The 22,263-nt window shown below is 40.4% G+C and overlaps 1 protein-coding gene across 1 annotated transcript in view; it reads right to left on the reverse strand.

Moving 5' to 3' along the window:
* The window catches only part of GPR158 (G protein-coupled receptor 158), a 441,554-nt gene extending 432,879 nt beyond the window's left edge, over window positions 1–8,675 (reverse strand). Inside the window, exon 1 of the mRNA XM_040451181.1 lies at window positions 7,728–8,675. Coding sequence (XP_040307115.1) covers window positions 7,728–8,620 — 893 coding nt within the window. The 5' untranslated portion in view covers window positions 8,621–8,675. The remainder of the gene's footprint in view (window positions 1–7,727) is intronic.
* Window positions 8,676–22,263: the final 13,588 nt, after the last annotated feature.

The raw sequence follows: 22,263 nt of genomic DNA on the forward strand, positions 1-22,263 counted from the left end.
TGGGTACTTTTGCTAACTGGACAGATATTTTTTAATTCTACATTGTCTTGTTGTAGTTACAGTTTTTAACTGGGAAAGTTAGAACAGATATTATATGTATTTAAATTAATTAGAAGTAATTGTTAACCATGTACGAGAGAGAGAGAGAGCAAGAGAGACAGACTTCCTTCTTTGACAAAAAGGTAGGTAACAAGATTTTTGTTTGGGAAAAATGATCTTGGGGTCAGATCACTTAAATGAATTTTGTGTTTCCTATAAATTCTACCTAGATGAAACTAGATGTATCCTGCAATTGCTCTGAGACACTATAATATGCTTTGATACAAAAAAGAAAGTCATGGCTCCTATACTAAGTTTGGTATTGTAGAAAACTGAAGAAGTATTTCATAAAACAACCTATCCACCCAAATATTTTTATGTTTTCTTCCCTGAAGTAAGAAAGACTCATGGGATGAGTACATGCCCGGATAAAGTAGAAGTTGCACATAGAATTTTTTTTTTTACTAACAGCTGAGAAGCAAATAAGGCTGACAGACCAGAAGAACAAGCTGCCCTCAACCCCCGCTCCCTGGTACATATGCCAAAGCTGTGGACAAGAGCCTAATAACATTGTCGGCTGCAAACACTCTGAGCATAGCCCCGGTACCAGTGTGCTGCCTATTTGTGCATAGTGGCCATCAAGCTGCCAAAGTTATCAAAATCCCAGTGTACTATTTTAGTAAGTCTGCTAAAATAACCCTGTAAATACCAGTCCAGAACTGAAGGGAGAAAACAAACAAGGCACTAATGCTTCTGTACCAACCAAGTGCAAACTAACGTCAACAGCATACTTCCCGGCATCCCAGTATGTTACAATATAATCATAAAACACAGTGCAGGTTGGAAAAAGGTAGCCATAAAACCCTGAACAATGAACACCAAACTGCTGCCTTTCTTAAATTGAAAGTAAAATTTGACTTATCTTGCAGTTGAGGCTATAAAATCAGCTAGGGAGGGCATCAGTTCCCTCTCCAGAGGGCAGGCATATACTCTTGTTATTTATTTAGCAGTCTCAGAAATCCCATTTCTGCTTCCAAATGCGTGTTCTAGAAAATGGCAAGTAATACTGTGTCACTGCTGCACCACAATAAATAGCCCTTTTCTTTACATTTTAAAGCCAACTACAGAAGTAAATTGAAAATGAGTTGTTATTAAGAGTGGGTAGGTAAGGAGCTTCCACCTAAACATTAGTTATCTTGAGGGAAGTTACACAGGCATACTGATGCCCTTGATTTAGAAATTTGCAAAATAGGAGCGCCTGGGTGGCTCAGTCAGTTAAGCTTCTGGCTTCAGCTCAGGTCATAATCTCACGGTCCATGAGTTCAAGCCCCACATCAGGCTCTGTGCTGACAGCTCAGAGCCTGGAGCCTGCTTTGGATTCTGTGTGTGTGTCTCTCTCTCTCCGCCCCTCCCCTGCTCATGCTCTGTCTCTCTCTATCTCAAAAATAAATAAACATTAAAAAAATTGCAAAATAGCTTCATGTTGACTTTAAGTATATTCAGGGGGTCTTTCAAGATCTGGAAATTCAGGGGGTGCCTGGGTGCCTCAGTCGGTTGAGTGTCCAACTTTGGCTCAGATCATGATCTCATGGTTTGTGAGTTCGAGCCCCGCATCAGGCTCTGTGCTGACAGCTCAGAGCCTGGAGCCTGCTTCCGATTCTGTGCCTCCCTCTCTCCTGGCCCCTCCACTGCTCGTGCTGTGTCTGTCTCTCTTTCTCAAAAGTAAATAAACATTCAAAAAAAGATCTGGAAGCTCAGATCATGCTTCTTATTTTGAAATGGTATTCAAAAGAAAGAAAAAAAGAAAGAAAGCTCTCATTTCCATTAGTATATATATTTAACTCAGTATACATCAAGAGGGCTTTCTCTAATAAATAAATGACTGTGATAAAAACATACATTGAACATATATGAACATGATCTTCATTTAAATGAAAATGGATGAACTGTTTTCAGCATTCTAATCAAATAAAACTTCAAAAGTGAAAGTAACATGTTTAATTATGTACATAATCATAGACTTTCAGGGTTATAAGGAGTCCTACATGTCACCTAAACCAACCCCCTCAATTTATAGATGAAGAAACTGAAAATTAGAAAGGCAACTACTGCCCATGGTAACACAATGAGTCAAACACCACCCAGTCAAACACCACCCAGAAGATGCCAGTATCTTCTGTCTCCAAGGCCCATATTTCTATCCTGATCCACTATCATTACAAGTGTTCACAATAATGAGGGATGAAACTAAGCCATCATATAAATTATAAACTATTAACCACATGACTTTTAATTCAGCTAAACTAAGAAAGTTTATCTCTGAGGGAAGTACTTGGGAAGCCAGAAGTTACATTACAAAATATTTACTGAACTTCCTGTATGATCACAATTCTTCACTTAGTCACTACAGAATCCCAAAGGAGATGTACTTTACTATTCACAGCTTACAGATGAAATAATTGAGACTGAAACACCTCAATGGCAGAAGTTCATCTAAAAACTCTTTGATATATAACCCAGGTAGGCATCTCTGCTGTCTACAGGCAACCTCTTTTCACCACAAGAGGGATTATCCACAAGAGGGATGTAAGATATGTCTAGCTTGGAGCAAGATGGTCATTTCTTTTATACTGTGAACTTCCCTCTCTAGTTGAATGCAGAGATCTGTACCAGAATCACTGATGGAGGTATATGCGTATAGGATGTAAAGGAAAGAGTGAAGTGATCCCTCAGGAGTCAGCAAATCAGTGACATCAACGTTTGCTGCGTTAGTTTATAAAAAGGGGTTTCCACACTATTGTGATCTTTCCTTCATTGCCCTATTGCTTTTTTTTATCAACATCAAGTCTGACATTCACATGGTTTCCTCTTCCTCTGCATGTTACTTCCCCAGCAATATCATTTCCACAAGGTACCGCACTTATGTGTATTATTCCTGTTTCCAGAGCCTACTTGTTGACGATTTGGATAGACCAATTAAGAATACATAGAAAACAGAGTTATAAAGATATTTGGATAGCATAAACTCCATTCCCACATTTTAATTATGAAGAAGCTGATCTCCAGACAGGTAATACTGCCAGTCAGAGACAAAACTGGGACTTGAGGCAAAGTTCTGTCAAGTCTAATACTCTTCTTACTATACGACATACTTGGTTGTGTGGTTGGCCTAAAAGTAATAAGTGTGTTTGACTTATTTGGGCCAAATATATTATTTCAAGTCATTACTATGTTATATTTTTAAGTAACAAGGTGAAAATAAAGTTGGTAAACAAGAGATAACAGTATAGGATGGCGGAAAGACAGTATGAGCTTCATAGCTAGATAGACCTAAACTTGATTTGGGCTCCCTAATTTACTAGCTGTGTTCCCTTGGGCAGGTTGCTCAACTTGCCTGAAGTTGTCACTAGCTGAAAATAGAATTACATTCAATGGTATATATAAAGCATCTGATATATAGTAGGTGCTAAATATTATTTGTTCCCACGAATTCTAACCTACCACAAAAGAGCTGTGCCACTCTAGCAAGTTCCTTTAGCCCTTTGGGTCTTGTTGCCTCCATTGCAAATTGAGAAGATGAAAGAAACCAAGTGAATTTCTAAGTCTCTTTTAGCTCATCAAAAAATAATTAGTTCCCAAGGTTCCTTTACCTTAATATAAATTCAACACCTTATATCCATCCTAAGCACTGAACAGTACAAAGTACCACTGGGAAGATATCTATGATTTCAGCATAATGGGATCCAACTCCATAGCACTTCCAGTTCCTCAATGAAAAATTATTATGCAAAACCAAAGAGTTAACTTTAAGGAAAACTCTACAAAGACATCACAAACCTAATGTAATAAATATAAACAACTGAGGATATATCTTAAATTATTACTCTCTTTTGCTGAGATGGAATATGAGAACTAAAATATTTACACTATAGAACAAAAGACCCAAGAGACATTTGGTCAAAGCAACTAATGCCATTTTTTGAAAAAAAAGAAATGAGCAATAAATTTCTCTTCCCATGTGAGTCTTAAGCCAGGCTTTTAAACTTAAGATACTTGTGTCATTCTGAAGCAGAGGGGAATAAAATTTACTCGGAGAGGTATTTTATAATGATAAACATTAATATAAGAAGGTGGTTAACCATGTTCTCACATTACTTTTGAATTTCATGTTTGAGATTTAATCCTCTAAAAATAAAATGTTTAAACGTTTGACTATTACATGCAAGATCTGAGAAAATACTAACTTATCTTAAATGGAAATTTTAACCACATTTTTCTTCCTTTCCTCTTCCATAAGAAAATTTGTATCAATGGATTTTCCATTACAGATAAGGCTTTTGGCAAATAACATTGTGGACGTTCAAAATACATTTTAACTCATGTGTAGAGCTCTTAATCATGGCTGTCCAAAAATTTATTTGAGGTTTACCTTGTAAACATGTCTGTACAATATTATTCACCTGTATTACAGAATGTAGAATGCATATTGTATATCATAAAACACCACCACCAAAAAAAAGAAAAAGAAAACACTTTGCCTTTTAGAAAGAGACAGAAAAGGCCCATTTAAATAGTATCTCAAATGTGTGAAATGAACACTATATTTTTTTAAATCAACAGCTGTGTTCTATGAGCCAATTTTTTTTGTCCTAAAAGATGATGAAGAGTAAACTATGTCCCCCAGCATGCGTTGTATGCAGGGGTTAAGAGAGCCACAGAAATAGGATTTAGGTACATAAATATCAAGTATAGTGTAAACCAGAAGCAGAAGACCTGGATCCTGGTTCTGTCATTACTGTATTGATTTGTGATTTTTGGACAAGTCACTTCACCTTTTTAGTGCTATTTATCTATGAAACAACAGGAGGGTCCATCTGATCTTTAGAAGATTTCTTCTAGTTCCTATAATTAACATCTTGTGCATTTAAGGGGTGCAAGACATCGAGCAAAGGCACTTCAGGAGTGCACTTATTCTGCTCTTCACACATGCTGCCAGGATGAACCAGCTTCGTAGAGAGCCAAATACTAAATGGCCTGGCTTTGTGCCTTGGCTAAAGAATACCATTGATGATTGTGAAAGCACTTAAAGAAACTTAGCCAGAGGAAACAATTTTCTGAATGCAGTCCAAAAAAATAGGTAGGGGGTGTGTGAGCCCTCACAATCTCAGACCCTTTGTGTTCTCAGCTTTTCATCTTAGCTGGCAGAAGGCACTGAGTTTATTTAGGTGACTCATGCTTTCTGAGCCTTAAGAGAAATGATTCTGAAAATGAATGGCTATCCCCCTAGACCCACATCTGACCTTTGAAAATACATATATTTTTGTGTAGCAGCTCTATTATATGCAGCATTCTTAGAATACCTTCATAAAACAGAGTTTAACATAGTGGTTAAAAGTATGAAAAGGGCTCAGATCCTAGCTGTACTACTTACCTGCTGTGGGAGCTCAGGAAAAAAGCTTAACCTCTCCCGCTTCAGGTTACTTTTTCTTTTTTTAAATTTTTTTTTCAACGTTTATTTATTTTTGGTACAGAGAGAGACAGAGCATGAACGGGGGAGAGGCAGAGAGAGAGGGAGACACAGAATCGGAAACAGGCTCCAGGCTCTGAGCCATCAGCCCAGAGCCCAACGTGGGGCTCGAACTCACGGACCGCGAGATCGTGACCTGGCTGAAGTCGGACGCTTAACCGACTGCGCCACCCAGGCGCCCAAGGTTACTTTTTCTGTAAAATAAAACTAAATGAACTAAAAACTAAAAAAAATAATAAAACCTAATTCATAGGGTCATGAAAATTAATCAAGATAATGCATGTGAAGCAGTTACCACAGAATCTGACAGAAAGTAAACGTTATAGATAGGTAAATAGATGATGATGATAGATGAAAGAAGAAAGAAAGAAAGAAAGAAAGAAAGAAAGAAAGAAAGAAAGAAAGAAAGAAAGAAAGAGAAAAAGAAAGAAAAAAAAGAAAGATCGATCCTGGGAACTAGGACTCCCTAAAAAGACTTATCTGAAGGCCACAAACAATTTTCTGGCAGTGAATGGCATCTGCTGATCTTTCCTCTTCTAGCAAACATTATGGCAAAGACTCAAAGCTGTGCTCAGCTCTTACTAATAGGATCCTGCAGAAATCAGGAGGAAATAAGATTATCCTAAAAGTAGGAAAGAGTTACTCTGGCTTAAGACAAGATCTTTAAGAGAGACAGAAACACATGCATGTGCGTGTACCCACACACACACCACACACACACACACACACACACACACACACACATTTAATGTAGTCACATGGCGGGGGGGGGGGGTGCTATCTGTATATATATTCTCAAGTATTGCTGCACCAAAAGCTACAGAATTTTATAACTGGATGGCTCCCTGGAGACCATCTACTTCAACTCCCTCATTTGTTAGTTAAGTAGCTGAGGCCCAGAGAGGTTAAACAACTCATTGGGGTTCATTCAGCAGGACATGACACTGCCAAGACAAGCTTTCTGATTTCCCCTTTTGCCCACCCAGGACTCAGCCTGGTATCTTTCCCCAGGTCAGCATCCTGTCCTTGTTGTGCCAAACAGAGCATCAAGGCACTCGCACACAGAGGTTTCTCACTTTTGCCTAAGTTCCTAAACAATACAGAAGCAACCTCAATGCCCAAGACCTTCTTGCCAGAACCTCCCAACATGGAAATTGGGGAGGATCCCAGTCAATCTGTGGCTCTCTCCAAGGCTCTCTATGGAAATTTTACTCTTCCCTTTCTGTTCCTTCCTCACATTGATTCTTAAGTGCTAGTTCTTAGAAGTTCCTCAGCTTCCCAGGGCAGAAGTTACCCGCGCTATTTTGCAAATTCTCATCTCCCCACAAATGCTAAACCTTTAGACAGGAAATACAGAAAAACTGTTATTAAATTTCCTCCAAGCTCCCTGAGTGAATTCAGTCAGAACTAATCCCTTCCTCCCTAAGATAACTCAATCCAGTTCATTTATAAAGTGTATGAGTATGTGAAGGACTAGAGAACCCTCAGGTATGCCTGACACAGAGAACAGGACAAAGAGGGGACCAAGGAAGGGAGACTAGGGGGAGGAGAGAGGTGGGTAGAAGGAGCACACTGATCAAACTGCAAAGTGGATCCTGGAGACAACCATGCTGCTGAGACTGACTCACTGCTGAAGGGATAAAACTGCGGAGGGGATATACTCTGGTAACTAACAGCAGACGGGTATCCTGAACCTCGCACAGAGAAAGCAGGCAGAGGCTACCCCTAAGTGGCAGAACCGAGGAACTCTGTCTTCCTCCTGTTCCCTTTTCTTCCTCATCCAATGCTGGCCACTCTGTGCCTCACCGGCACACCCGAGCTCTCCAGCTTCCCTCCGATCACCCCAGAAAGGGAAATACCCTCCCTGCTCTCCCGTGGGCTGAAATGAACCACAGGGCATCCCCCGAGATTTCTCTCAACTCTGACAAATGCTCCCCAGTCCCCTGCCCCTTGCAGGGAAACTGATCTGAGAGAAGCTTTCACTGAACTGACAAACCTAGGGCGCTTCTTGTCCCTAAGCACAGGCGCCCGCGATAGGTGTCCCTCAGTCTGGGTCTCCGCTGGGAGGGGTGGGAGGCGTTAAGAGTCACAGCCAAGTGTTCCTTCCCCACATGAGACACCGGAAGGAAGACTTTGCTTTTGCTTTTTCCCCCCTCCCTACCTGAATTCCGGGACCAGGTTAGGCTGCAACCCGTAGAAAGCAGCGGAGAGAGTGACCAGCCACCCGGGTTTGTAACTCCCGTTCTCGCACTCCAGATAAGGTGGAGACCACTTGACATGGCTCTTGTCCCCGCCAAGCCCGTCCCTGCGCCGCCAGCTATGGCCCAGGCTCCGGGGCCCCTGATTGGAGCCGCGGCGGTGTAAGTGGGTCCTCCACTTGCGCCGCAGGCCGTGGAACCACTCGGTCTCCAGCGTGGCGTTGGCCAGGTGGTGTGCCGAGGAGGACAGGTCCTGGAGCAGGATGCGACTCTCTTCGCGGGTGGCCTGGAGGAAAACCTGCGGGGCCGGCGCGGACAGCGACTCGGTGCTGAAGGTGATGGCTGCCCGGGAAATGCTGGGCTCGCCCTCCAGGAGACTCCGCACCAGTGCCTGGTACCACTCCAGGTCGTCCTGCAAGTTCTGCTCCCGCGACTTATTGCTCTGCAGCATCATGTTGAGGAAGTTAGTGGCGTGTGTCAGCGTGTCCAGTGCCCCGTGCAAGGAGGGATGGGAGCTGGCTAGGGCTGACGACTTCCCCGGCAGGCCCGCCAACTCGTAGCGGCTGGAGCAGTTGGCTCGCTTCAGCTCGTGGGAGTCCCCGCTGTAGAGGTAAGAGGCCACGTCCATGGGCACCTCCTCGGCGAGTTTCTGCGCCAAGATGGTGCCGTCGGTGGAGCGGCTCCAGGGAGCCGAGGAATCCGAGGCAGAGGCTCGAGCCGGCTGCTGGGCGTGCTGCTTCAGCCTCAGGGTTCTCTCTCTAGGGGGATCCAGCCGTCCCGGAGGGTCGCGGCTGGCGCTAGCAGTTCCCAATCCCAGATGAGCGAGCAGGAGGCAGAAGAGTAAGGGATAAGCCATGGTTCCAATCTGCTTCGCAGAGAGGAGAGGAGGTGACGGGAGGAGACACTTTTTAAATTTTGGTCGTCAATTTATCAACAGTAAGACTTTTCCTAGGAGTCGTCCCCCTTCTCCAGGTGGCCGAAAAGGACTTTAAAATAAGAATGTTTTGGAATTGTCCCGGCTGGCTAAGCTACCGTCACAGGAAATCAAATCACCTGTGGCAACGCTGGCTGCACCCGCTCGATAATGGGTCGGCTCGGGATTACGCACCTCACAGCCTTGAGCAGAACAGGTTACATCCCCTCTCTCTCCCGGCGGCTATAGTTAGCCTGCTTACGTCTTTCTGCTCAGCAGCTTCCACTGTCGCTCTCATTGAGGTGTGTTCAAGAGCTGCTGCTGCTGCTGCTGCTGCTGCTGCTGCTGCTGCTGCTGGCGCCGCGGCCGCCAAAGACGCTGCTCCATCATCTCACCCGTGGCAGGTCGTTCCCGCCTCCCGGCTCTGGCTCCTCCTCGTTCGCTTCGCCGCGAGGCGCGGAGTGCGCGCACACAGACCCGCACCGCCAGCGCAGGACCGAGTCCCGAAGAGCAAAGATTTCTTTTAGGACGTTAGTCTCTGTGGAGTTTATAGGACCAGGAAGCTGGTTAACTGAAGCCCTTAGGTTTGGCCACAAACCACACTCCTGTCTCCCCTACTCTGGAGAAAAGCTGGTTTAAAGAGGCAGCTTGGCCTCAACCAAACCCTTGAAGGGCGGCTTCAAGCCGTCTTGTTCTCTGTTTGGTCGACTCCTGTGTCAATCAGCCGACTGCCATTTGTTGGGCTGGGGCGGGAGCTGTCCAGTGCTGAACCCGAGGCGGCTCAGAGGAGGCGCAGGAGGAGGCGGTGGCTCGGGATGCAGCAGCACCGAGTCCTTTCACCCACTCGCGTTCCCTGATGACTCGGAAACCCGAGGGGGTGGGGGTGGGGTGGGCGGGAATGAAGAGAGAAGCGGAGCGTTTGTGGCTCAGAGCGAAGGAAACTTGGACGTACTGAGGAGGAAGGTGTTGGCGTCTTGCTGCTTAGTTAAATCGGCCTTTTCTTTTGCCTGGAAAAGAGGGAGAGAGGAGTTTTCATTTTTGACTTAAATCGAAGGGGAAGGACGTAGGATGGAGACGTGTCCTCCTGAGCATCTGCTCATTTTGGGCAAATTATCAAATCCTCCTCCTTATTGTCGGCTAAAGAAATTATTAAAACCTACTTGCGGAGGTCTTAGCAATGAGGGAGTAATGGAGACATCTACCGGCTGAGCTTTAAGAAAAAAAAAAAAGCCGTATTTAAGGAGCCTCTGCCTGAAAGGGGGCCAGGATGAAGGGGAGTCTGTGAAAGTGTATGCAAGTGAAAATGTGGAAGGGAGAGGTATGTACAAGGGGGTGAGACTCAGATTGTGAGAGAATGAGAATGAGGGAGTCAGTGTTGAATGAGAAGGGAAGTTGTTCTGACTGGGAGTTTCTAGAATTAATGGATCTAAGAACTAAGACATCCAGTGAACTATAGATTGGGATATCCCAGCAGAAGAAAGAAGACCCACAGAGTAAAATATGTATAATAACAATAAGCTGAATAATATGCCAAGCCCCCCCCCCCCCAGTTATTGAGAAATCTCTTAACACAGTCTAATCATTTTATCTGAAACCTTAAAAATGTCTTCTGTTTGGGATGAGCACTGGGTGTTGTATGGAAACCAATTTGACAATAAATTTCATATATTAAAAAAATAAAAATAAATAAATAAAAATGTCTTCTGATAGTCTGAAAATGCTAATTAGTACTGAATATATAAGGCTGTGTGCACCTCCAGTTTTCATTGGCACCTCTGTTTTCAAATTCCCCAAGACAAACACGAATAGAAAATCCCAAATTCACTTCACTTCCCAACCAACAAAATGTCACTGGTGGCATTCTGAGGTAGCACTGCTTAGATTTACTTTACCACTTCATTTCATTCTCCCTAGTGAGAAAATATCCAAGCAGTGAAATGTAAGTTCCAAAGAGAAAAAGGTTGTCTGTATTGGTCACTGTAGTATCTTGAACATCTAGAATACACACAAATGCCTGGTACATAGTAGGCTCTCACTAAATATTTGCTAAATTAATGAATAAACCAGAGGGTCATGATGACGAAGCTAATTACTTAAGAAGTAAAGTCTGCCCGATATGTCAGTGATGTAGACTTTTGGAATAAGACTTAGCAATGAGTTTGCCAAATTACAGCACATGGTCTCCAAGTGAGTTTTTACGCATATGCAAAAAACTGTTACTGGATCTATACTTATTTACAAGTAAATTTCATGTTCACAGCCGACTTTTTGTTTAAATTTTTCTTCGCAGTATATGCTCCTTTGCTAAATAAAGGTCATCTCAGTTTAATGCTCTACTATAGCATATGTGGCAATAATAACAGAAGGAATTTCTGTTTGTCTAATTTATCAGAATATACAATATGATTTTCTATCTATTTAACCAGCTAGGGACTGAAATGTAATTTCCTCACTAACCGATGTTTTTAGAAAACATACATAATTTGTTAACAGTTCATTAAAATTGTCCAGCATGCATTTAAAAAAGAAGTTAAAATTTTATTAGTAGGTCCTTCTATAAGTAATTCAATGACTGAACGTAACTAAAAGGTTTTGGTTCTGGTACTAGCATTCACCTAAGCAAGATTTATGGTCACTGGCAAGACCTTTAAAGTTCTGTGTCTTAGGACACAAATTGTATCCAGGCTTCATGACTTAACACTGAGGGAGTACTAAATGGTATCTGAGCCACTCTCCAGAGGTACAGCCCTTCCCTAGCTTATGTTTGCCAGGAGCAGAGCAAACTATGAGAAGCCCTTGCAATTTTAGCATTCCCTTCAGTGGCTCATCTTCAGGCTGTATTGCCAAATAACTGATGTGGACTAGTTGGATTTAGAACAGCACTGCCCAAATAGAAATATAATGTGAGCCACAAATGTGATTCATATATGTAATCTTAAATGTTCCAGTAGCACATTTAAAAAGTAAAAAGAGGGGCGCCTGGGTGGCGCAGTCGGTTAAGCGTCCGACTTCAGCCAGGTCATGATCTCGCGATCCGTGAGTTCGAGCCCCGCGTCGGGCTCTGGGCTGATGGCTCAGAGCCTGGAGCCTGTTTCCGATTCTGTGTCTCCCTCTCTCTCTGCCCCTCCCCCGTTCATGCTCTGTCTCTCTCTGTCCCAAAAATAAATAAACGTTGAAAAAAAAAATTTTAAAAAAAAAAGTAAAAAGAAAAAAAAAGAAAAATAATTTTAATAATATATTTTATTTAGCCCAATATATACGAAATATTATTTCAATAAGCAAACAATATAACAATTATTAGCGAGATATTGTAAATTTTTTAAAAACAGCTTTTCAATGTTTTTATTGATTTTTGAGGGAGACAGAGAGAGACAGAGCGTGAGCAGGGGAAGGGCAGACAGAAAAGGAGACACAGAATCCACAGCAGGTACCAAGCTCTGAGCTGTCAGCACAGAGCCCGACATGGGGCTCAAACTCACAAATCGTGAGATCATGACCTGAGTCGAAGTTGGACGCTTAACTGAGCCACCCAGGTACCCCTACATTTTTATACTAAATATTCCAGATCCGGTGTATGTTTTACACTCACAACACATGGCATTTCACACTAACCATATTTCCAAAGCTCAATAACCACCTGTGACCAGAGGCAACCATAGAGTGCAAGCTCAAGAAGATAGGCATTGTGATCTTGAATGCTCTAGAAAGCCTAGTTCTAGGAGGCCTGGTCCGTTTCATAGGTCTAGATTTAAGGTAACTGAGCAGCAGACAACCCTTCATCAATGTCATTGTCCATCAATGAAGGAAAGAATCCAAAAGAAGTTTTTATAAAAGACCAAGATTTAACACATACTCATATGCCTCTAAACAGGTTACAAAATTCCACACCAACTCACAAAGACATATCATTCACTCTATAAACGTTGATTGAACCTTTACTATGTATCAGGCATTAGGCTCGCTACTGGGGAAAATAAACACATCTTCTGCACAATGGACCAATGGACCTTACAGTCAAGTGGGTAGAGAGAGAGGAAATTAAAAAAACAAACAAATAAGTTTAAAAATTATATATAGTTATAACGGCCATGAAGAAATAAACACTGAAGTGATAAAAACTGAAGGGTGTGGGGGTGGGAAGCTTCTATATAAAGAGATAAAGAAACAAGAGACTTCTGGGAGAAGGTAATACTTGAGCTGAGGTCTCAAAAATGAGGAATAGTTAACTAGGTGGTAGGTAGTAGTGAGCTAGCTAAAAATAAGATAGAAAGAATCTTACCTCAGGTACAGGGTGTAATCTATGAGTACACTAAGACAACCAACATTCTATCCTTAACAGGAAGGAGTACTGGAAGAAAATAACTACAATAACCTAAAGTTCATATATGATATGAAAAGTATAAACAATTGAGACAAAAAAATCATTTTATAAAATATTCAGGTGATTATGGCATGAATAGCATTCCCCCCCACACACACACACAAATTAAATGATCATAATTTGTAGATATATACAAATACCCCTGTAGGTCTCAAAAGTAAGAATGAAGTTGTCTAAATACATATTGACACTGCACAGAAACTGGACTGTAATAGAATGGTGCATACAAGACGTGTAAGCCTTGTATGAAAAGGCCCAAAGCTTTATCATCACAGTCGAAGAAGTCAATCTAATTGCTTTAGAACAGTGAAATTTGCTCTGATAAAAAAGCAATGTGCAATGGAGTTATGAGGTATTAGTCGTAATATGATTGATGTGTCACTATTATAAAAAAGATGTGATGTTTGCATATCTTTAAATGAAAGAAATTAAAGGAGGTCAAAAACTGCTGAGACCAGATTTTATATGAGCAGTATAGGTAGAGTTATTTTTAAAATTTTAAGTGCTGCTTTAAATCATTGAAATCAGCCAGTATTAGGACAGTGGAATATGGTGAATGGACACTGAATTGGCAGTTGGGAAACCAAAATCTACTCTTGGCTCTGCCATTGTCCAGTCACATGACTTTTGACAATTTCCTCAACCTCTCTGAACCCTTTTGCTTCATTTGTACCATAAAAGTGATGTATTAGATATATCCACAACTGGAACATTTGTGGCTGAATAGCAGATAATGGTCTAGGTATATTTTCCAGGAACTCATCGTTCTTAATAGTTCCAGATTTACAAGGTAAATGTTATTTTTAGATGAAATAATGACGAATCTTAGTAAACAAAATGGCACAACCCCAGTCAAGTTCCTGATAGAGCAAATGAAACAACAAAGGGACAGCACAGTTTGTTGATAGAACACAAAATCAGATACTCAGTTCTTATTCCTAATCTTCCTGAGATTCTGGATTTCCCTAAGCATATGCTATCCCTGTGCCTCATACGCCCACTTTCAATATGAAGATCATAGTATTTGTTACCCAAGAGCAGTAGTTTTGAAATTTCTGGATGTAGAAGTATCACTAGAGGATTCTGAATTTCTCTGTGGGTCTGGGTAGAACTTGAGAATCTGCATTTTAATAAGCACCACAGGTGATTTTGTTGCAAATGGTCCACAAAGAACATGCTGAGAAATACTGCCTTGAGCCATGAAAAGTAACTCTAAGACATTAGGAAAGAAGATGTCCTGGTAAACACAAAGCCTTGCTATAAATTATGAAGTGTAGCCTATGAATAACAATGAAAATAACACCTATAAAGAGTAATCTTTTTGTCAACATCAATATCATCATTACTGTCATCTAAACATTTATACAGCTCCTACTGTAGCCAGGCATTGTCCTAAAGATTGTCCTAAGATTAGCTCCTTTAGTCTTCATTGCCGCACTGAGTTTGGTACTGTTACCATTTTACAGATGGGAAACAAACCAACAAAAAAATGAATTGCCCTAAGAAATACAGCCATCTGGCCCCAGATATCATACTCTTAATCCCTATACCAGTGGTTTTCAAACGTTGATATGCATTAGATCCACCTGGAGAGCTTTTGTCAAAGCACAAATCCGTGGCCATACCCCATAAAATTGCTAATTCAGTAGGTCTAAAGTAGGACCTGAGAATTTGCATTCCCTGTGGTAGCTAACAAGTTCCCAGGTGATGCTGATACTGGTGAGGAACAACTCTTTGAGAACCACTGCTCTGTGTCATGCTTTTCATCATTATAATCTGTCACGTCTATATGCTTACACTCATTCCATATATTTCACATGGAAAAAGAAGAAAGTCAACATCAATGGCTGAAAAAAATGCCTGAAATCTGCTTGGGGAAAAAAAACTCTCTGGTTTTCTATTTCCAACTTAGAAAGTTTACCCAAGATGTTTATGTTTTTTACTTAGCAGTTTATTCTCGTCTGCCTCCAGTTTACCCTTAAAACTCTTACTCCTTGTCAGCATCATTTCTAAAAACACTCCTGCTCTTTCAAGAGCCATCTCCTCTGATTTTCACTATAAAGTTGTGACTTGGGCTGTTCTTGCCTTCCCAATAAAGGGCATCTTTTTTAAGTACTGCTAAATAGTATCATCTACGGAGTCACTTGGGCTTTGACTCCCATTCCCACCCCCCCCCCCACACACACACACATACACAATGGTTCTGTAAACCTAAAGACACCTGAAGAACTTTCTGACCACAAAGGAAGAAAACACCAGGAATTGGCATTTATGTGGGAAAATCCTGAGTGTGCTAAGGCAAAGAATTTCCTTAAATGGCTTTCCATGTCCCTGACCTGACATTCAGCAGTGCTAGAAAGGACTAATGCAGCATTTCAAAAAAGCACACCAAATTATTGAAAGCCCAACCCTCTTTAATACAAGGACTGGCTCCCTTTCTCATTAAGAAATAAGAACAACCCAAGATTTTGAAATAAAATTTACTGAAAAAGGAACATTTTGGATAGGAAGAGATGGGAAATGGATTATTTGGTGTTTGCTCAATTTTGTCTGCTTCTCTTCTTGGAGGGAAACTCCTCATACCGTATGTATGTGTTTGTTGTTACAGTTCATGATATCTTTTTCATCAGCACATTACCTCGGGCGTAACGGACGTTTACTTCATGATCAGTGTAGGACTTGGCTCTCCATCTTAATACAGGAGTTTTGGAAAGTTGGGAACTTCAAGTGTCCTGGACCATGTCTGACGTCAGTGCACATTATGTACACATAGGAGACACTAATAAATGGCAATTCCTCACTATGAAAGAGCAGAAACTTGTAAACCCAAACACACTTAGAAAGAACAAGTTTAGCAAAAAGCAGAACCATACCTGCAAATTCGGAGAACGAACTGATGGTTGCCAGAGGGAACGGGAGTGGACACTGGACAAAATGGATGAAGGCGAGTGGAAGACACGGGCTTCCATTTATGGAATGAGTAAGTCACAAGAATAAAAGGCACAGCATGAGGAATATAATCAATAATATTATAATAACATGGTATGGTGACAGGCAAGCAGATAGCATAATGTATAAAGAAGGTGAATCATTATGTTGTACACCTGAAACTAATGTTAACATTGTGTGTCCACCATACTCGAACACAAATTTAATGAGAAAAAACAAGTTTATAATAATATTAAGTCGCTTTTAGAAGTTTTGAAAAGTTGGGGGAAATTAATCCAGTCATGTTGATGTTGTTGAATTTCCAGATATCTTCTTATTGTTGGGGTATGTATGTGTTTGTATGGGGAAAAAAATGAGACACGACACAGAAATACATTCCAGGAAAATGTAGTGAAAGAAGCAAATAACTACACATATTCTGATGGAAATATTTTCAGGCTAAGAAAATGACAAACCTAATCATGAGTCCAGGTACAAAACAGTTTTGCAGATGTAGCAGGATGTGTGCTGAAGAAGTCTGACTCTTGTGGCGTATATAAATTGTTTCTATCTGTTATTTTGATGTACTCTTTGGCATAAACAGTTTCATGGAAAATTTTGCTTCATCTTTAGCAACCGTTCCTTATTCAGACACGGAAGAATTTCAGAGACATTTTGGCACAAGAAGGTTTCAGTTGCTTTTGTTCACTGTGTCAATAAATGTTCTTCAGTAATGGGGCTGACTTCAAGTATATATGGCCATCACGTACCACAATGTCTGGGGAGAAATGGGTTCTTCGTGAGCATTCTGCAGAAATTAGCTCTTATATATTGCATAGAAACAGCAGACTAGAGAAAAAGAAAAAAGAAAAAGCAGACTAGAGAACAGAAGGCTAAAAAGAGAAACAATTTTCAAGAATCTGCTGTATCATGAGTACCAAATGTGATGAAAAGGAGCTGCTTCAACTGTTTGTTTTTATATCTCAAATCAGATATTCTAGAGGAAAAAAATTAAAATTTAATTAAAATTCAGGAAAGCAGTAAGAATGAACAAGAAAGTTTTTCTGAATGTTAGAGTTGTTTTTAACTGAGATGGATTAACCAAGAACCGGAGGGAATCTTTCCTTGAAGGATAATTTGTGACCTTTGGTACAAACTACATCTATGTATCAGAAATGAGTTATATTTATATTCCTCCTGGATAGACAGATGAACCTAATGGTCATTGGAATCTATTTCTTTCCTACAGCTCTTTGATAGACTGAGATCACTGATACACTCAAATAATTGAGACTGTTTATGTTGCCACAAACAGTAAAACTAGCGCATACAACATTTCACCCATAATCCTTCCCGTAGGTATTAAAATCCTGTCCCTTTTTGCCACCACTCCTCTTGTGCCGCATTACTCAACCTGGCATTCAAGACCATTTACTAAATTCTTCTCCCCCATCCCACCAGCCCTCCACTACCTTTTAGACTGTCTCCATGCTGACAAAGCTATGCTGTTTACACTCTTCCTTTATAAGTACTGTGCACATTCTAGTCTTATGCCTGCCTTTGTAGAAGCTAACTTTGTTTTTTGAGAAGAGAAAGCTTCTACAAATACATGTTTCCTCTCCTCAAAATCTTTCAATACTACCAACTCTCTGACTAGACGTTTCTCCTAAAAGATACACAAATGGTGAATGGATGCGTGAAAAGATGCCCAACACCACTGGTCTTGAGGGAGATGAAAATTAAAACCACAAGATACCATTACATGCCCACTGGAAGGACTACAATAAATAAGACACACAATAACAACTGTTGGTGAAGATGTGATAAAACAGGAGGCTTCCTACATTGCTGGTGGGAATGAAAAAGTGGCACAGCCACTTTGGAAAACAGATTAGCAGTTTCTTAAAAAAGTTCGATACAAACTACCACACGACCCAGCAATTCTACTTGTAGGTGTTTATCCAAGAGACATGAAAGCATATGTCCACACAAAGACATGAGCATGAATGTTCACAACAGCATTATTCATAACAGCCAAAATCTAGAAATGATCCGAAGGTACCTCAACTGGTGAATGGATAGACACTTGTGGTACAACTATGTAATAGAATACTATTCAGCCATAAATATGACCAAGCCACTGACACATGCTATGCCTTGCATGCAGCTCAAAAATATACTAAGTGATGGAAGCTAGACACAAGAGTTCATATATTGGGTTTATATGAAATGTCCAGAAAGGGCAAATTTATAGAGACATAAAGTAGACTGTTGGTGACTTGAGCCTAGAAATGGAAGAAGAGGGTTCTTACTAGGGGGATGAAAAGGCTCTAAAACTGTTGAGAATTGCTGTGCTATTCAGTAAATTACTTGAAATCACTGAATTGTACACTTAAATGGGTGATATGTAAAATGTACTTCAGTAAAGTTTGTTTTAAAAAAAAGAACTATCAACTGTAGGTATTCTCCATGATTCAACTGATTTTCTAGAATCCTCCTTTGGGTCTGTCTAGTAACATCTTGGTTCTTATGATTCCATTTTTCATTATATGCTTTACATTTGCTGACATAATACTATCTCTGAACATTTACATGGACAATTGAAGAAATTTTGGATAGCTTCCTCATCTGTATTATTTTTTTACTTTATTTAACAAAAAATCCTAACAAGGGGGGCCACTATGTTCCAGAAACTATTCTAGATAAAAATGATATTGCAATAAACAAGTTAAGTCTCTGCCAGCATGGTGCCTACATTCCACAGAGGAGACAAACAATAAACAAATGAAAAATAATATCACATAATCTTCAAATGTAATAAGTACTATGAGGAAAAATTAAGTAGAATAAGAAGTTTGATAGAGATTGTTCATCAGGGAAAGCAGTTGATTAAGTGGCATTGAGTAGAAGATTGAATGGTGCAAAGAGCGATACATGGAAGACCCAGGAGAACAACTTTCCCAGAAGAAAATAATGATCACAGAAGCCATGAAAGGGGATCAAGTCTGGTCTTCCCAGAAACAGCAAAAATGACTGTGCAGATAGAGGCCAAAAAAAGAGGGAGGGGAAGAGAAGGCAAGGATCCAATCATACAGTGTTTTGGGGGCTATGGCAATGAGGTTCAGTTTTATTGCAAGGACAATGGGAAGTCATGGGAGAATTTGACAAGAGTGACAAAATCATGAGGACTGCTATACAGTCTGAAGGAGGAGGGCATGAGCAGAAGCATAGAGACCAGTTAGGAAGCTATTGCAGTAGACAAAATAAGAGATTACAGTGCTTTGGACTGGAAGTAGACAGGGAAAGCAGGATGATAATGGTCAAAATGGCTAAACATTCTTGAATTCAGGAATGTAATTTTCTGAAGGTCAGAACTTGCCCATGAATACCCTGTGTTATATGAGAATAAGATAGTCTTTAAAAAAAAGATTTTCTTAATGTAGAAATGTTAACATATAAAATAATTTGTGCCAACTCCATTTGGTAGTAGAAATCCTAAGTTCAGATTCAAAAGTTTTTTTATTTTTTAGAAAAGTCACTGTTCCTACTTATTCATATAAAAGTAATTTTATCCCAGTTGAAAAATGAGCAGAAGACATGATCAGAGGGGTGCTTGGGTGGCTCAGTCAGCTGAGCATCCAACTTTGGCTCAGGTCATAATCTCACAGTTCGTGGGTTTGAGCCTCACATCAGGCTTTGCACTGACAGCAAGGAGCATGCTTCAGATTCTCTGTCTCCCTCTCTTTCTGCTTCTCCCCTGCTTGAGCTCTCTCTCTTGCACACACACATAAATAAGCATTAAAATTTTTTTTAAACAATCCCTATCAAAATAACACCAGAATTCTTCACAGAGCAAGAACAGACAGTCCTAAAATTTGTATGGAAGCAGAAAAGACCCCAAATAGCCAAAGCAATTCTGAAAAAGAAAGCCAAAGATGGAGGCATCACAATTCCAGAATTCAAGCTGCACTACAAAGCTGTCATCATCAAGACAGTATGGTACTGGCACAAAAACAGACACATAGATCAATGAACCCACAAATGTGGAGAGAATATCCAATGGAATAAAAGACGGTCTCTTTAGCAAATGGTGTTGGGAAAACTGGACAGCAAAAGAATGAACCTGGACCACTTTCTTACACCATACACAAAAATAAACTCACAATGGATGAAAGACCTAAATTTGAGATAGGAAGCCACCAAAATCCTAGAGGAGAAAGCAGGCGACAACCTCTTTGACCCTGGCTGCAGCAACTTCTTACTCCACATGTCTCCAGAAGCAAAGGAAACAAAAGTAAAAATGAACTAATTGGGACCTCATCAAGATAAAAGCTTCTGCCTGGTGAAGGAAACAATCAGCAAAACTAGAAGGCAGCCTATGGAACAGGAGAAGATATTTGCAAATGACACATCAGATAATGGATTAGAATCCAAAATCTATAAAGAACTTATCAAACTCAACACCCCAAAAAAGAAATAATCCAGTGAAGAAATAGGAAAAACACATGAAGAGATGCTTTTTCCAAAGAAGACATCCAGATGGCTAACAGACACATAAAAAGATGCTCAACATCGCTCACTCATCATCAGGGAAATACAAATCAAAACCACAATGAGATACCACCTGACACCTGTCAGAGTGGCTAAAATTAACAACTCAGGCAACAACAGATGTTGGCAAGGATGCGGAGAAAGAGGATCTCTTTTGCCCTGCTGGTGGGAATGCAAACTAGTGCAGCCACTCTGGAAAACAGTATGGAGGTCCCTCAAAAAATTAGAAATAGAACTACCCCCTGACCCAGCAATTGCACTACTAGGTATTTATCCAAAAGATACAGGTGTGCTGTTTCAAAGGGGCACATGCACCCCAATGTTTACAGCAGTGCTATCAACAATAGCTAAAGCATGGAAAGAGCTCAAATGTCCATCGACAGATAAATGGATAAAGATGTGGTGTATATATACAATGGAATATTACTCGGTGATCAAAAAGAATGAAATTTTGCCATTTGCAACAACATGGATGAAACTAGAGTGTATTATGCTAAGCGAAATTAGCCAGAGGAAGACAAATATCAGATGAATTCACTCATATGTGAAATGTAAGATACAAAACAGATGAACATAAGGGAAGAGAAGCAAAAATAATATAAAAACAGGGAGGGGGGCAAAATATAAGAGACTCTTAAATATAGAGAACAAACAGAGGGTTGCTGGAGGGGGTTGGGGTGGGGGATGGGCTAAATGGGTAAGGGACATTAAGGAGGACACTTAGGATGAGCACTGGGTGTTATCTGTATGGGATGAATCACCGGATTCTACTCCTGAAATTATTATTGCACTATATGCTAATTAACCTGGATGTAAATTAAATTATTTTAATTTGTTAAAAAAGAAGACATGACCAGAAATTTCAAAACAAAAGAAACATGTGGCCTGTAAACATATTAATCTCATTAACGACTGTGGAAATGCAAATTGAAATACAATGAGATACAAGTTAGATCTATAAAATTGGCAAATAGTAAAAAGTCCAATAATGCCAAGTTATTAGCCCCGGATGTGGAAAGGATGGAAGAGATGGAGATTCACAAAATCTCCTGTGCGTTGCTGTTGGACATATAAATTAGTATGATTGTTTTTGGAAAATAATTTAGCATTATCTTATAATGTCAAATATTCACCTATTCTATGATCCAGCACTTCCATTCTTAATATATACACAAAAGAAATTCTGGAACATGTATACCTTGTGAAATGTACAAGAATGTTAATAACATTACTGTTTTTTTTTAATTTTTTAACGTTTATTTATTTTTGAGAGACAGAGTGTGAGCAGGGGAAGGGCAGAGAGAGTGACACACACAGAATCCAAAGCAGGCTCCAGGCTCTGAGCTGTCAGCACAGAACCAGACATGGGGCTCGAACCCACGAACTGTGAGATCATGATCTGAACCAATGTCGGACACTTAACCGACTGAGCCACCCAGGCGCCCCAACATTACTGTTTAAATAGCAAAAACCTCTGGCCTAAATGGTCATCAATAGGAGAACAGGTGGAAAAACTTGTGTTATGCTCACACATATGAAATGAAAGCAAAGACATTATGAACACAGACTCCAAAGGGATGGCTGGGCTCTTTGGGTAGGGGTGAGGTCTGAGGATGGGCCAGGGTGCTAGGCGGAAGACTCACAAGTGCTTATCTAACATAGTTAAAATAAATCAATCAGATCATGTTTGACCAATGGTGAAAGTGTCTTGAACAAAAGATTATGT

Source organism: Herpailurus yagouaroundi, unplaced genomic scaffold, assembly GCF_014898765.1.
Source record: "Herpailurus yagouaroundi ecotype Mexico unplaced genomic scaffold, PumYag 203, whole genome shotgun sequence".
Lineage (NCBI taxonomy): Eukaryota > Metazoa > Chordata > Mammalia > Carnivora > Felidae > Herpailurus > Herpailurus yagouaroundi.